Source organism: Gallus gallus, chromosome Z, assembly GCF_016699485.2.
Source record: "Gallus gallus isolate bGalGal1 chromosome Z, bGalGal1.mat.broiler.GRCg7b, whole genome shotgun sequence".
NCBI lineage: Eukaryota > Metazoa > Chordata > Aves > Galliformes > Phasianidae > Gallus > Gallus gallus.
Genome location: NC_052572.1, coordinates 67,798,736 through 67,815,784, shown reverse-complemented (window position 1 = coordinate 67,815,784; position 17,049 = coordinate 67,798,736). Strand labels below are relative to the sequence as shown.

Here is a 17,049-nt window from a genome sequence, read left to right as displayed (position 1 = left end):
TACAGACTGACTGCAACCACCCTCCACCACCACTTGTGCTGCTCAGGAAGAAGCAGAAGCATCAAGAATTAATCTGGGGAAAAGTGCCTGGGAAGAGAGAGTAGGAGGAGAAAGTGAATTTACGTTTTTGTTTCTCACCATCCTACTCTAATTTTAACTGAAAATAAATTAAATTAATCTTCCCTGAGCTGAGTTTGGCCATGACAATAATCACAAGTGATCTCCTTGTGTCCATCTCCACCCAGGAGTTTTTCCATCCTATTTTCTCCCTGTCCTGACAAGGGTGGAATGTGAGAGTGCCTGTATGGACATCCGGAAGCCAGCCACAACCATATCCACCACACAGGAAGGCAGCTTTGCAGAAGGCATGGAAGCCAGCTTCTGGGATCAGCACAGAGAATGCATGCTGTGCCCAGAGCCAGGGACCCTGACCCTGCTTGTCCCCATGCCTTGTACACACATACAGCACGATGTCCAGGGAGGTGAGCTGGGGAATGGCTGAAAGCAGTGAGCTCGGGAGGAGCTGGCAGTTGCACAGTAACAGGATGTGAGGTAGCAGACACAGAAACATGAGAAGGACACATGGAGGAAAAAAAAATAATAATAACATGGCAGTAGTCTGACATTAGAAGAGGTAGCACAGAGAAGCTGTTGAACATTCAAAACTAGACAGATCCTGAAGAACCTGATCAAAAGCATTCCTGCTTTCAGTGAGAGTTGGAACCTGATAATCTTTCAGCCTGGAGTACCCCTCTCAGCTCAAACAGATTGACATTCATTTTTTTAGAACAAAAACTCTTATTGCTTTATTAAGATATTCACATAACTCATGTTACTGGAAGTGCTGTTCAATATGTACGTAGAAACTGCTTTTCTGCAGAGATCACCTTAAACCATACAGATCAAAATGATGGTACAATTTATCCTGAATCATTTTTTTTATGAACTAAGCAACTTTCCTCTGTAACAAGAGCAATCCCCATAAAGTGTATTCACTGTCTTTTGGTTTATGTTTTTTTTTTTTTTTTTTTTTAAACACAGCTTTGAAGTACTCTGTGGATGTATTTTACATACACATTGGCTTTACAAAATTCTAACTTCCAAAGGGACCTTAAAGATCATCAAGCTCCTACACACCTATACTCACTTGACATAAAAGTGCATAAACATTCAATGGGTTTAAACATTTCCCAGACACTTTTTAACTCACTCACACACACACACACACACACACACACAGAAAAACACCTGGTGCTTTGTTCTTATAGGAGAAAAACATAATTAGAAACAAATTCACAATTTTAAGGATTGTTCAGCATAAAATATGCTACATGTTTTTTTCAAGGGACTCAAACCAACAAGATCTGTTGACAAGTCTCTTTGGCAGTCTCAGTATCAGTGGTGGTCTCTCTGGATGCCCTAGTAAGGAAGTCCTGGGGGAAGACAGTTGACTGGAAGGCGCTGCCTGTGCTTCTTGACTAACTACAGTTTCTGTGTTACCACTTGCTGTATCAGCTAAGTCAATACTTCGATCAGCTCTTTCTGTTGCTTCCACAAGCTCAGCTCCAGCATTTGTAATGTCACCATCTAAGTCCCTTCCTCTGGTAGGAATACTATATTTTTTCACTACTCCTCTAGTTTCCTTACTCACTCTGTAAACATCTTCACATCCTGTAATCCCCAGGAAGGAAGATGGAGACTCACATTCCCTCTCATTCAAGTGAGTTGTGCCAGTCCAAGTAACACTGCTATCACATTCAGTACTTTCTGGCTCCTTGCTACTATCACTATCAATTGTAATAACCACTGGAGAAGAATGTGCTGAGTTACTCATGTGATGTTTTCGATGTTTCTTCTTATGTTTTTTCTTTTTCTTTTTAGCATGTTTCATTGTGTCTGTCACTTTGCCTTCATAGACTATCTCCACACTTGGACTTCTCATCTTTTTCTTCTTTTTCTTATGTTTTGTCTCACTACTTACTTGATTGTCCGAAAGGCTGTCTTCATTTTTGCAGCAGTCACGGAACTTTGAGAAAGTTTTCTTGGGGTCCTTTTCTCTCTCCATACTGGTGCTCTCCTTCACTGCATTCTCCAAGTGTCGAGTTTTGTACTTCCTCTTTCCACCAGGCTTTTCACTTTTCAACCTGTCTGTCCCTCCAGAAGGGGTCCTTGACCTGGTGCTTGATCGACTCCTTGATCTGCATCGTTCATAATAGTAGTAATGTCTCTCATGCAATCCTCTCTGGCTATGTGGGTCTGTTCTTTCAGTAAAAGATTGTATCCTGAATTCTGGACTAGCAGATTGCCTTGAATAGTGAGCCTTAGACTGAGTCCTCTTCCTGCAGGAGGAGCCATCTCCAACTGTCTTTCGACTATAAAAAGCATAACCCCACTGGTATCTACTTTGGTAATTGTCTCTTCTATAGTAATAATCACTGTCTCTGCTCCTTGACCTCCTTTTGCCATGGCCTTTGCTACGTGATCGTGATCTGCTTACCTCTCTGGATGTAGTGCTCTCACGACTAAGGGAGCCCCTCTGGCTTTTTAGGGAGAGGCTCGTGTCACAGGTTCTTGACCTCCTCCTGCTTCTTTTACTGCTATATTCGCTACCATCTCTGCTTCTTGATCGTCTCTTTTTAGACTGGCATTTGCTAGGATGCTCCCTCCTAGACCGATGGCCATGACTGTCACGACTCTTCTGTGAATAAGTTTGAGGACTCCTGGTCTTTCTCCTTCTGGGCAACCGCTGACTGTAAGGAGAACAAACAGTGCCCATTTCTGGAGACAGGCTCCTGACTGAGTCCAGTGGAGACAGATCTTTTACTTTACCTTTATTTTTACTATAAGGAGAGCAAACGGTGTCTGTCTCTGGAGACAGGCTCCTGATTGAGTCCAGTGGAGATAAATTTTTTACTTTACTTCTATTCTTTCTATAGGGAGAAGAAGTGGTGTCTGTCTCTGGAAATGGGCTCCAGACTGAGTTGTGTGGAGAAAGATCTTTTACTTTATCTTTGTTCTTATCATCAGCCTTTGACTCTGTCTTTTCAACTGCAGAGGATAAGGAACTCCTACAACTACTCACATTCTCCTTGTACAGGGGAGAGCGAGGTGATGAAGCCCTGCTTGGTTCACTGTCACTCCAGCTACGAGCCTGGATTGACTGTTCTTTCTTCACATCTTCCCTCTTCTCCTCCCTGATGGACTCCTCAGAGTCTGAGGACAGCTCAACCAGTTCTGGTGTCCTCTCAGCTAATGGTTTAACATACCCAATGATAACACAGTTGTCTGATGAAGAGTCACTTTCATTGGAGTCAACACCAGCCTGTAACTGAGGACGCAGTGTGGTCCTTTTCCTAGCAGAATCCTCATCAGAACTTTCTGACATCTCCAGAGGAGAAGCCACAGTGGCACGAACCTCTTCTGAAATGGAATACGAAGGCCCTGGAGTTTCGTCATCCCAAGGGGCCTGACCAACCCCAGACATGGATGAACTGTGTTCTGGCCCTTGAGGATCTGCCTCATCTGGAGAGATTGTAATAATTGATGAGTCTGAGCGACTTCCTTCATCATACGATGGCGCAGGACAGTCATAATTGACATGCTGATCATATGCCTCTAAGTTAAAAGGACATCGAGCAAAACTGATGAATTCATGTAGGAAGTGTTCAGTCCGATTCAGTAAAAATGGCTTTAAATCATCAGCAAAAGCCTGGCTTTCCAGATCATACCTGGTCACATTACTCATGATGATATGTTGCACAATATTAACTAAAGAACCATGGGCACCAAACAAGACTGTAAGCTCTCGCTTCAGCCAGGGAACCAACCTGTGTAGACAAGCAGGGTTGTGGCGGAAGAACTCTGCGGAAATGTCTCGATAGCGGCCTCCATCCTGAATGCTACGAACACGCACACCAGTGCGGTACAGGGCTCTGCGGAAGTTTATCATGTCCTCCTCCTGGATCTGCCGCAGAGATCTGCCCTCTGCACTAGCCTGCCTACGTGAGGCCAGCCTCCGTATCATCTGCTGAATCTCTCCATCTCTCTGCCGCACAGGTTGGCTTGACAGCCCTTCAAACAAAATCCCATTATCCGGAGGGGACAGCGTCCTTCGAGAAGAGGAATTGCCTCGATGGTAAGAGGAAGTGCGGCGTTCCCTCGTTAAGGTGGTACGGTAACGAAATCTCCGGCCATCAGGGCTGGCAAAAGAACCATTTTCTGAAGGTCTGAGTATGTATTCCTTAAAATCATCTTCAGCACGAACTGTATGAAAAATAGAAAAGAAAGGCTGTTTGCAGAGTGGGCATTCTGCTTTGTTTTTTGACCATTCCTGGACACAACGGAAGCAAAATCTGTGCAAGCAACGATCTAGATAGGCAACATTGTCAAATCTGTCCAAGCAAATGGGGCACTTGGAGTCAGGAGAGGCATCTGTTGGCATGGTCTGGTGCAGCTTGCTGTTGCTAGCTTTTGGCAAAAAGCTGCTGTCTTCTGAAAACTCCCTGGCTGCGTTAGTTGTGTTCTACAAAAGAAAGAGACAAAAAGATCACCACTCTTCCCGAGAGACAGAAGCGTATAAGTCTATACACAGAAACATGCAACAGCCACTTTTAAGGCTGAAAATGCCAGCATTAGTTCTGAGAGAACACCAAACAGGGAAGCAGTACACCTCAACTGCTCTGCTTGCTTCTCTTCATTTTAAAATCAGGTTTCCCAGTGCTGCAAGACTTAAATGCAGCCTAAATGATGCTGGTGGCTGTAACACTAACAAACCCTAAGTCTGCCTTCCCCCCACTCACCACTTTGGGACTATCAGTAAGTTTAGGATTCACTCAGAATCCTCCACAGCACACTTTCAAAGTAAACCAGCACTTAAGATATGGACGATGGGAGAAGTTACTGTTATCTTTTGAAAAACCAGGTTCTGTTGGCATTTGGCTGGTCCAACAGTGCCGAGTGCACCTCGTACAGCTCGCTGGACCAGAAGACTGGTCCAGGAACGTGCTGAACCGTTCTCGCTCGGATGATATCGCAGCCAGGAATCACGCCCGCGCCCGCACCCACCGTTGGACCCACAGCTCCTTTGTTCCGCCAGGCCGTCGGCGGTACTGAGCAATATATCCGCCTATTCTGAAGCTATGTAGGGGACCAGCGCTGCCCTCGGACGCTGCGAACCGCTGCAGGCAAGTGCCCGCGCCGCTTCCACGGCAGCCCCCTTCCCGCCGGCCGCGACCGCCACTGGCAGCCGAGGGCCCGCAGCCGTCACCGCACGGATACGCTCCGCCACCCAGGCCCGCCCCGCTCCTACCGCCGGGCCGACAACCGCGCTCACTTCTGCCGAGCCCTCGCTCCGAGTCCGAGTCCGGCTCGATGGCGTCTTCAGCCCGTGCCGAGGCCGGCTGCAAATGTTGCCGGGCCCGTCCCGCCGCTCCTCCCCCGCGGGATGGCGGCGGCGGCGGGTGGCCTTCGCCACACCTCGCGGCAGCTCCGACATCGTCGGCGGAAGTGGCGTTGCCACGGGAACGATTGCCTCCGCCCCCGCCGCCAGCGGGGCAGCGCCGTGCTGTCGTTAGCGGGACTGGTCGTGAGTTTTATACGTCACTTCCGCCCTAACGGGCGGCGCCATACTGCCGTGCGGAAGTGGCGGGCGCGCGGTATCTCGGCCGGCTGTCCGCCATGGAGCCGCAGGAACGGCGGGATCTGCGCCCGCTCTACCGCCTGGTGCGTGGGGGCTGAGGGGTGCCGGGAGAGGCGGCTTGAGGCTGGCGCTAACTATTGGCCTCGTAGGTGCTGGTCGCTGTGGTGCTGCTTTCCTGGTTCTCCGTCCTGTACGGGGCGCGGGAGGCAGCACGGCGGCAGCTGCAGAGCGAGCAGGCGGTGCCTCGGCTGCCCTAGGCGGAGGCGGAGAGGCCGAAGGACGGCGGCGTGGTCTCCGAGGGAGCCGTCGGAGGACGGGAGAAGTTGCTTGGCCAACTGGGCGAATAAAGGCTAAGCTGTCTTTAAGAAAAAAAAAAACGACAAACTTAAAAAAAAAAAAAAATCGGCTCCTTACTGATTTGTTACATCGTGTTGGGGAGAGAGAGGCAGGCAGAGATAGTGAGGCTGCAGTCAGCAGGCTGCCTTCCACAACATCTGTGTATAGAATTGTGGAAACATAAAATGGTTTGAGTTGGAAGGGACTGTTAAAGGCCATCCAATGCACATCTGCAATGAACAGGGATGCCTACAGCTCCATCAGGGTGTCAGAGCCCAGTCCAGCCTGGCCTTGAGTGTCTCCAGGGACAGGGCATCCAGCATCTCTCTGGGCAGCCTGTGCCAGTGCCTTACAACCCTTTTTGTAAATATTTTTTTTTTTACGTCTAGTCTATATCTCCCCTCTTGATTTAAAACCATTTTTGCTTTTCCTGTCACAGCAGGACCTGTTTAAAAGTCTGTGACCTTCTGTACTCCCTTCAGATTCTGAAATGCTGCTCCCAGGTCTCCCTGATGCCTTCTCCAGGCTGAATAGCCCCAGCTCTCAGCCTGTCCTCAAAGGAGAGGTGTTCCATCCCTTGGGTCATTTCTGTGGCCCTGCTCTAGTTGCATTCCATCAGGTCCATGTCTCTCCTGTACTGAGGACTCCACATCTGGATGCAATACTCCAGTTGAGGTCTCACCAGTGCAGAGTAGAGGCGTGGGATAACCTCCCTCAACCTCCCTCAAAGCTGGACAGCTTGCTGTGTACCAGTACCCTCAAGTCCTTTTTGGCAGAGCTCATGCTCATTGGTTTCATACACTAGCTCGGTGTCATCCCAAATGCACATGTACTTCTGCTGTCATCCTACAGATATTCCATGCCTCCTCACACACCCACACGGGCCTCTCTACCCATGTGTATCCTTGCTTATTTGCAGGGCAGAGGTATCACCAGCCAGCCACGCTTAAAGTTTGCTATCAAATTACATCCCTCTGTAGATGTGTTTCCCGATGAGATTTGGCAGTGACGCTAAAACACTTTGGCTTGCCAATACCATATATATGCTGTGACCAGCAGTCCTGGTGCTGGCGCTTGCTTTTGCTTTACTTATACTGGTTGTGCCAATTGCTGCACCTGGGACACACACACTAGTCTTGTCCTAGGAGCTAAGGCTGAAATAATTAACTACACTCATTACTGCCACCAGGACACTTATCTGCTTCTCTTGATGGCACAACAGGAGGGACACCGATGCAGATGGTTCTCATTTGGTCTACTTCCTAAATGCACTGTGCATGTCATTTCTAAGGCAAGCTAGGAACCACTTGGAGTCCTGTGACTCCAAAGTCACCATATGGGTAGCTGAAGGTGCTCTCAGTGGGGGAGGTAGCTCAGCAAAGAGAATAATCCAAAGTATTTAGCTGTCATTTTCATTGCTATCCACGTTGTCCAAGAGAGAACGATGGAGTCTGGGCACAGAGAACTGGGACAGGCACAAGGGACTTGTTGCATTATTGTTAAATATTGTTCATTACTGTTCAGTACTGTTCAATATTGTTCGATGCAACCATAAAGAAGTCTGTCCAGCTTAAACATAATCAGTTTCTTGTCACAGCATCTAGAATTTGTATTGCGAAAAGCTCAAGTACAGTAAGGAGAGACTCATGAGGCCAGGTGTTTTTCTGCATGGATGAGAAGAGTAGAAGCCTGGTGATTCCTATCCCAGACCCTGTGCTGTCCTGCTTCACCTCTCCAGACCTGTGAACCTCTTCAGGCTTTGCTCCCCAAGCCACTGACCCTTTGGCATCTCCATCAGCAGCAGAGCAGGAGGTGTGACACTATACATGGCCTTCAGGTCCCATGGGGAGCTGGAGGCTGTGGGCTGAGGAGTTTCTTGTCAGGCACTGCAGTGACAAGATCAATCAGTGGCTTAGACCGTTCGATTTGTGGGTTGTTTTGTTTTGTTTTGTTTTGTTTCAGGCGTGTGCGTTTTTTGTTTATTTGTTTGTTTTTAACAGATCCCCACGAATACATGAAAACTGTCGTGGGTTCAATAGTGCTGTGGCAAAAGTTTCTGTGCAGACAGCTGAGTAACTGAGCATCCACCACCCAGAGCTGTTTCACCGCTGAGCGGCCACCAGATGGAGAAAGCACTCCACATCATGGTTTCTGAGTCCAGCCAGTTCCCCTGCCCACAGTGAGTGGCAGACCTGTGCTGAGGGAAGTATCTCCATCAGCCCCTGAAAAGCTGGAGCTGCTCCCTGTCCCTGGAAGTGTGAGCCCACAGCTGCTCACGTCAAAGATATGAGATGCCCAGAAAGTTCCTGCAGCTGAGTAAGTAATTGCCCTGTCACATTAAGGAGGCAGAAAGATTATCCACAATTATTGCACTATCCTAACTAAAGAAGAACTAAAAAAGCAGTGTCATGTCCTGCAGGTTTAAAACTGAGTCTCCAGAGCTTCTATGCCTTGCCTCGTACTTCCTTTTCTCTGTCCTATACAGCAGCACACCTGAGTCACTGTTGAGACTGGAAATCCTCAGTGCTCTGTCCAGATGTGAACTGAAGCCATGCCAAGGTTATGACAGCAGCACAAAGCAGCTCTCCCAGCTGGCAAAGGAGTGGGATGAAAGTCTCTGCAGAGGTGGGGAAATACCTCTTTCAAGAGTAGTTGGGAAGGCACAGCTTGCAGTTTCCATCACTCGACCTTTCTGCTGGCCTCTGCTGCTTGCCTAGTAGCAGCAGCTTTGTCAGAAAAAGAAATTAAAATCAGATGCACTTTGAAGTGTTGAAACCAACCCCTCAAGAGGACGGACCTCTCTGTTGTGCCACTCAGATCATCACAAACCTTGCAGCGAAGAGATCCATTTAAAGACAGAAATCCCAGAAACCTATGATTTATGTTCAGCTCAGTTTGTCACACTGGAGAAAATCTTCACTGTGAATCTTCTGCCCAGAAGTTATGCATTGCTACAAGGCCAAAGCCATAAGGGTCATTGTCCAGGACTAGCCTCCTGACAAGTGATTTAAGAAGACCTTTAGTAGATAGCTAGTCTTCTAATATGACAACATAATCTCACTGTTTCATCATTAGCAGTGTTAAAAATTCAGTTCCTGTGCAGTTTCGGTGACTGTTGTCTCTTTTCTTCATAAGCTGAAATCCCCTCTCTAAAGGAGCACATGCAAACCCCTTAAGCTTGCATCCAAGGTGTTGCAGGAAGGGCCCAGACCCATGCTTAGCATCCAGCTGGGAGCAGTCAGCTCTCCTTACCCACAAAGATGGAGTAAAGAGCAGAAAATGTTTCCTGTCCGAAGTGGTACAGCAAGCAAAAACTATGTTTAGGCAGTATTAACCATTTGGATGTTATCACCTGAGGTGGCTGTTCTTATGCCTTTCATCCCTAAAGGAACATATTCATAATGCTGACGAAATCCCCTCAGATGTTTTTATTTATTTTTTAAATAAAGTGTTGCCTATTTCTGACAGCAAAGCTTGTTTGTTAGTCATGAAGTGTTTTGTTTGTTTGCTGAGGTTTCAGGGGGTTGTTTGGAAAGATTGTGATTTTGATGCTTTTGATTAGCATCGCTAAGAGGCACTTTAAGTTAATGAAATGATTAATTGATTCATGCAGGAATGCAGTCACACTAACAGCTGCTTTTGCAGATACAAAGGATTCCCTTTCAAATACATCCATGCCTCATGTTAGTACCCATGGATACGTGTTAATTACAAGGTTGACAAGAGTATGTAAGCGTAGCTAATGTTGGAGCTGAGTTATTTAATGAAGACAGCTGAAAAAAAAGTCAAAAAATGGAAATAAAATAATCAGCCAAGCAGGAAATGGTGGGCTGAGTTCTGCCTTAAATCACCTTAATCTACCAGTGATAAACAATTTCTCCCAGATTGTAACAGCAAGGAGGCAGGAACGTAATTGCTTGATTCCTGCATTACAGACTGTTTGAAAATGGAGGAATTACTTGAGTTCAAACCACAGTTTAGCAGCACCCTTTGCTTAATAATTGTATACTCCTATTGTCCTGTCTGTTTTTCATGCAAGATAACCTGAATCCTAAAAGCAATATAAATACAGATTTTGGTAAATATACACAAGCTTATAGCTTGGTAAAAGGATGCCTACCAATTTTTAAAAAAATTTTATATTTACTGCCCATATAATGTATATAGCCATAAAAGACAGTATTAAAGGCTTTGTGGTGAAAGACAAAAAAGAATGTATGGCACAGGAGCACAAAAAAGGGTAAGAGAGAGGCACAGCACAGTGGAGGACAGCACAGAAACAAACAGGGCGGTGTGTGTTGGGAGACATTACCAAAACTTCCTGATTAAAAACGCAGAACAGACATAGGACTGGCTTGTCTGAGTGGGGATGCTGCCAAAAATCACATAAAAATTTGGACTGAAGAGCTCCAACTCTTTATTTGAAATGCAAGCAGGGTGGTTTCTTACTGCATTGCTACTACAGGTTTCTTCCCCTGCTCACTGCAGTCATCTGCCATCGCTCATCCCACACTGTGTGCATTTAATACATCATAGTGGAAAGGAACACACAGATCTGAACAGAAACCAATGTTACACTGCCCCGGCCACTGCCAGTGGCTTGAGAAAACTACAGAGCACATAAATGTGATCAGCTAAAATGAAGCAGTAGCATCCAAAAACCTCTGCAGAAGCTAGACGGCAGTGTTGGCACGTGCTTCAAAGCACAGGCAAGCTATTGCCTGCATTCTGCACAGTGGGTTGAAAATTGTGAGTCCTCTGCTTACAAGGATTGGGTTTGGACCTTCTGTTTTGTCATCTGAAGTAAAAATGGCTTCACATCTATGAAACTTCAGCCTGAAGACCAACAAGCAAAAAGTTTTATGCAGATTTCCCCAAACAGAAAGAATATATCATTTTCTTTAGGGGCCTTTTTTTTCCTCCCACCTAATTCAATTTATGTATGTCTATAGACTAATTTAACAGTGACACAACACCAAATGATCATGTCACTGAGAGGAATGTGTATTATTAGAAGTTAGTATTTACATTCAAATAAGAAGAGAAGTGGAAGGCTTTGCCACAGACACTGGAAGAAATGAATGGTTAAAAAGATAAAGACCTTCAAAGACCATATGTTGCCCAAAGCAAGCTTTAATGAATTTTATTGTGGTTCAGTGAATCTGGTTTGCTTTTAACGGTTCATTTGGCAAGCTGTTGCTGCAGCGATTTCTAATAAGAATGTCACAACAATCTTTTAACCGAGTACAGATTTGTGACCATACAGGACTGCTCTGAAGGCAATTTCTGAACTTGGTAAGATGGCAGAACATATGCAGTGAGCTCCTTGAGCCTCCTCCTCTGTGATATGCATCGCATGGAAGAACAAGAGGACAGCATTCATGCTGAGGTGCAGCAGAAGGTATTCTCTTCCACTCAGATGGGGATTATTTCAAAATGATAACAGCAGCTGAGAGCATAATATTGCCAGCAGATAGGGACAGTGTTTACTTCATCCTTTGGTGTGACTTTAGTCTTAAAATCTTTGGCTGTTAGTAATTACAGACAATATGACAATGTGTTTTTACTCAACATACTCATTTTTTTTTGGTTGAGGTTTCTTCCTAGTCCTCTTTTCCAAATGGTGTTTTGACTCTGCACTTATGCTGATTCAAGTAGCAAAGTAACAAAAAAAAAAAATCACTAAAATATTTAAGAAATGATGAACTGCAGTTAAGACTAAATATATACTGGTTTTCGTCATAAAGCACGAGCTCAATGCCAGCAGCATAACTCAAATACAGGCAAAAAAAAAAAACAAAAAAAAACCACAAGGCCCATACCATTTAAATACTTGGCTAGCTAGGCAATTTGATAACCATACTTATCTTTTTGCAACAGCTGCAGTCATGCAGCTGTACCTCCACATTTCTAGAGGCTCTCAGGCACATGATAACACATTCTGTCTTCCGTACTATCATTTTCCAGCTGTAACTGTGACTGGATAACATTTTGTAGCAGGCAGAGCACGCCTAATGCTAGGAGGTGAAATCTGCAGTGCAAGAAAAGGGGGAGGAATGGGAACTGAGGCCTCCCCTAGCAGACTAAAGCCCAGACCTATACACATGGCCCACATGCCCTTAAGTGTCAATGAGATCTAACCAACAAGCTCCACCTGAGTAAATGTTGAGCTCTTCTCCAGATAGTAGAGCTGCTTGGGTATGTCATATACACAGAAATACACTGAGCAACATGAACATTTCAGCCCTGGTTTCCATTTTTATGCTATTGGTGACAACTGTCAGGAGTGATGTGCCAACTGAAAAGGTAGTCCATTCAACTCATATGCTCTGCTGTAGGCCACACAGGGCTGCAGCCTTCAGATTTCATTCACTGTGACAAGAGGGTTCCACCTCAGTAAAGAACCAAGAGATGTAGCATGCAGCAATGCAGTTATCAACTCTGCCCAAACCAAACCAGAGAGGAGTTCTCTTTCTCTCCTCAGCAGAAGGGGCTGTGCCACTCACACTGATGGATCTGCCTCTTTCCTCGCAGAGATTTTTCCTTTCTGAATAGCACATTAATTCTTCCTCCCAGTGGGGGAAAAAAAATGAAAAGACAGCTGCACAGGAAATTTTGGGCTTCAATAAAAAGGGATATTTCACAACAAACATTAGCACATTGTTGAGAATTCAGAAAAAAAAGTTACTTTTCCAGCTAAAAAGAGCATGTCAATGTGTATTAGCACAAAGTCTGTGTACAAATATATAACTTCATATGCTTCATTAAGAAGTTGTATCTTAGATAACTGACTCTTCTTTTGAATAGACAGTAAAGCAGAAAACTTACATTTCTTAGCGTGGATCTCAGCAGACCTGGGTGAAGACTCCTGATTGTATTGTCTGCAGAAGATCCACCCACAGTTAATCTATGAATAAGTGAGTTGAATGTTCTGTAATTTTTTTTTTCTTTAGATACACTGAAATTAGGAAGACTTTATCCAACAGGAAGGAAGGTAAATAGCTGCATCTCAAAACAACTTCAATCATTGTACAGTCTTGTCATTGGCCAACATAATTCTCACAGGCCCATCAATGTTGATGATAAATACTAAATGGTTCTTTCTGGGAAAAGAGTACCAATGCTTATTTGAAGAATGCACACTTCAAGTTTGAAAAGCAATTTCTGAAATGGCTTAGTAAGACTCCTCTATCGCTGCTTAATAGGCATGTTCTCTGATTGCTGCTGTTGAGTTAAATGTTTGCTCACTTATGCTGTTTTTTTTTGCTGTTGAGGGTGGATAACGAAACTGTAAATGATGCTCCAGAAATCTTTCTAAAACTTCAGTGCTAAATTAAATGGACAATACCATGCGCTAAATAAAAAGCGAGCTACAATTAATTTCAGGGGAGAGCAAGCCATGCCTGCAGCCTGCTGATAATTTACATTTCCACAATCGCATTTTTCACTGAAATAAATGCTTCTTTCCCTCCTGGTGGTGTGTGAAAGGCCAAAATGAAGAGACAGTAAGACTGATGATATGCGTATGAATGTAGCGAGCTGCCAGTACTAAATCAGGTATGTCTCCATGTCTCTGCCAGGGGACAAAGTATCCCAGCAGAGACTTCTGGAACCACCTGCACTCCAGAAAATGAGGCCACCTCCAGCAGATGAAGTTTGGCTCCCTTTACTGACATGAACAGGTCAGCACACAGAACATTACCCCTTTGAAAAGAACTAAAAGAAAAAAGTGTTCCTTGCTTTGTTGCATTTGTAAGTTTAAGCACATGTTGACAGCAATTGAAATTAAAAACTCAAGTAGAAGTTGGGTTTTTGGTAGGTTCACACAGTGTTCCTCTAAACTCCAGCACAGTCAAAGATTTGTAGTATAAGTAGGCAGACAAGTCTTGAAAGAAGCATTCAAGCAGTAAGTAGAACTTAAGACAACAGATGAAAGTCACTGAGACACCACCTATTTTATACCCCATCTTTACAAATCTGTAACTATTTAAAGAACTCATTCTCCTTCCACACATGCATGGGTAAGCTGAATTACTGTGGTACTAAGCTGATATGGTCAACATGTGAGAACAAAGGCAGGATTCATGCCTCTTAATATAATCCACCCGCGATTTAGGTACCTAACCTGAATTAGTCAGGTTCCTCACCACACCCTGGGTCATCTAATTTTTATTAGATCACATGTCCTCGTTTTCATCCAAGTGTCAGCCACAGATGGCTTGTAAAAAGAAGACCAACAAACTACTGATTTTTTCTTAAGTTCTGGAGGACCGCCTTCAAAATGTGCACTGGACATGAATCATAATTGCATTGGTGCCTGCAGGAGAGTATAGACATCCAAGGACAACAGCTATAATGGGATCCTGCTATGCCAGTACAATGCTAACTTGAAAATCTATCTGTGATTTCAATTTAAGCAGTAGAGGGTAGGAGAGTGGAAACAGGTTTTAACCACTGCATATGGGAGATCATCTCTACTGTTACTCCCTGAAACTGTCCATCATTGCATGTACAGAAACTGCAAGGCAAGAGGGCTGTTCTGTGATAAAGGTCACAGGTTTCTCCATGCTCAGTGTGCTCCAGGTTCAGTGCAGAAGTGTTTATGTCTTCTGAGACAACAGTTTTGCCAACAATAACAAAAACAGTGATCCAAATTTTTCAGCAGGAACATAAGGCAGAGAGTTGCCACTGAGATGGGACAAGTACACAGCCAGAAATAAAGAGTGGACACCTCCTCAGCACCTCATCCATTTGCTGCTCATCCTTTCAGGACTTACAAGACATGTGACCTAATTTAACTAAAACCACCTTAAACAATGGCATTTATTAAACAGAATGAATGAGGATGAAAAGGAATTGAGTGACACAGAAGTTCACCTATGCATGGGGTGAGGGTACAGACACTTTTCCTGTTTGTGTCTAACAATTTCCTTAGAGGTCAATCATGGAGAATTTCACTTCCTCCTTTCATCTGAGTAGGGAAAGTGAAATGTCATTTCCAGAAAAAACCTAGACAAGGTTTCCCTGACTTTCAGAGAAGCATTAGAAGACTCAAAAAAGAAAGGCATCTCTATACCTGTGAAGGTTTACATGGATATACAAAGTGCCTCCACTCCGTATGCCACTTTGTACATGGAAAGTATGTGGTACGTACTGCCAACTTTTCTACATTTCTTGCCTTATACCACCTTGCAATTAGCTTCTTCCATACTTTTTTTTTTTCCTGGTAGTCTGGGAAACTGATCTATCATTTTCCTTAATGTCCACATCAAAAACCTTAATTTGTTCTTTTCACGGATGTCAAGCTATTTGCTGAGGTACCTTCAGCTTCTGAGAATAACACTCTGCATGTGGAGTAAAATCAGCAGCTTTGATCTCCGCTTCTTGATTCGTTTCACCGGAAGAGTTACATATCAGTCAGTGCACTTCATATCCTCCTACTGAGCTTGAAAAAAGGCAACCAGCAACAAATCCATCTAAATACTCCAAAATAATGAGGTGAGCTTCACTGTTGAAACACAAACTCATCAATTACCTTATAATGAGAACAGTAGCAAAGAATCAAGGGAGTATTTTTTTGTCACTAAGCAAGTCTAGCATATGCCAACATGTTTAAGTACCTAAACAGGCATATTTTATAAAACAACACACATAAAAAGAAAAGCAGCATTTGGCATTGTCCAGTCCCTACAAACCAAACAGGGCATGCCTTACATGAAATCATTCAGGGATCTGAAGCATGGGATGTTTTGTATCATGTATGCTCAGGGAAAGCACTGATGTTTGTGGCACTCATTAAAAAAGTGAGAGAAAAGGGCTTGCTCCCCAAGAAATTCCTAATGAATAGTTCACCCCAAATTGCTCTCCAGCTATGGTGTGAGATGCTGCAGAGACCAGCTCAGACTGATGGGCACTAGAGCAGGCTCAGTGCAAAGAAGACTTCATCATCTGCCTCCCCTCAGAGTTTTCAGTGAGCAGCCAAGGGTAGGTTCACATGTGATTCCCACACCCTAGAAATCCAGGCTTTCCTGGGGAGCAAGGACTTAGCTGTTTCAAAGAACAAAGCTAGCACCAGTTCAACACAGAAGAACTACCCATTTCAGAGGTATTGTTATTTCCCTTGGATCTGGCTAATACCCAAGGCAGCCAGGTTCGAAGTCTTGTCAGAGATCTGAACACAGACACAGGACTCTAGAGATGGTGTAGCAAGAGAGGACATTTAGCCAAAGAGTTCAGTGAACTGACCAGCTCCTTCAGTTCCACCTGGATAATGGCTGGAAAACACTGGCATCTCTAGCATCAGCAGAAAGAGTTTTATCCATTTCAAGAGAGTTTGGATTACTTTCCAGTGTGGGACCTAAAAGTCTCATGCAGGAAAAGCATCTGTCTAGCATGAATTAGTGAATTAGCATAGTTTTGCAGTGGATTGCATACTGAAAGGTGAAAGACTCCCTGAGATTGGTTATAAATGCACTGTGTTATTACTGCCTTTAGTTATTGCAGTGATGAATTAGCAAGCCATATGAGATCAAGGATGAAACTGATCTACCTCTGCACTCAACTATCAAAAAACCTGCAATGCTGACAGAAAGGAAAATATTTACTCATTTTATAGGTGGTAGTCTCAGACAGATCAAGGATTAGCTCTGCAGGAGTCATCTAAAGAAACAGAAATCACGTGGTATCCTCTCCATGCTTTCCAATGTCTTGGCATGCTTTCACATGAAAATTCATTTCAGAAGAATCCAGTGAAGTCCAGCAGAAGGCATCTGGCCTTAACAGAATCACAGTAATCTCCTGTCACAGCCCACTGCATGTTGTAAAGCCACAGACAATATGTACCACCAGGTTGATAGGGACTACTTTTAGATATTTCAAGAGGAAGTAACATCTGCATTACTTCACCTCTCTGGGCCCCAAATGCATTATGTGTGCCAAATAAGCATCCACTCTTGCTCTGATGGTGGGGCTGGTTCTCTGATTCTCACTGTATGTATAGCACAGAGCCTATACCACAGACTGATATGCTCACCCAGTGTTCTTACTGCAATAGGAGACATAGCTTTTTGGCCTCA

At 44.4% G+C, this 17,049-nt stretch overlaps 1 protein-coding gene and 1 long non-coding RNA gene across 3 annotated transcripts; one reads left to right on the top strand and one right to left on the bottom strand.

The window, feature by feature from the left end:
* Positions 1 to 778: 778 nt before the first annotated feature.
* TOPORS (TOP1 binding arginine/serine rich protein) lies at positions 779 to 5,501 on the bottom strand. 2 transcript variants are annotated; one of them, XM_004949524.5, is made up of 2 exons: positions 5,309 to 5,501; positions 779 to 4,522 (listed from the first exon to the last, which is right to left on the bottom strand). In XM_004949524.5, the coding sequence occupies exons 1-2, from the start codon at positions 5,492 to 5,494 to the stop codon at positions 1,328 to 1,330; spliced, it is 3,381 nt and encodes a 1,126-aa protein (XP_004949581.2). In that variant the 5' UTR covers positions 5,495 to 5,501; the 3' UTR covers positions 779 to 1,327. The 2 variants fall into 2 exon arrangements, with proteins under 2 accessions (XP_004949581.2, XP_004949582.2); XM_004949525.5 differs by having other exon boundaries at positions 5,333 to 5,501.
* Positions 5,502 to 5,618: 117 nt separating this feature from the next.
* Positions 5,619 to 15,434, top strand: LOC101748700. Its single transcript, XR_005842975.2, has 2 exons — positions 5,619 to 5,721; positions 7,975 to 15,434. It is a non-coding gene; the product is annotated as an uncharacterized LOC101748700 (long non-coding RNA).
* Positions 15,435 to 17,049: the final 1,615 nt, after the last annotated feature.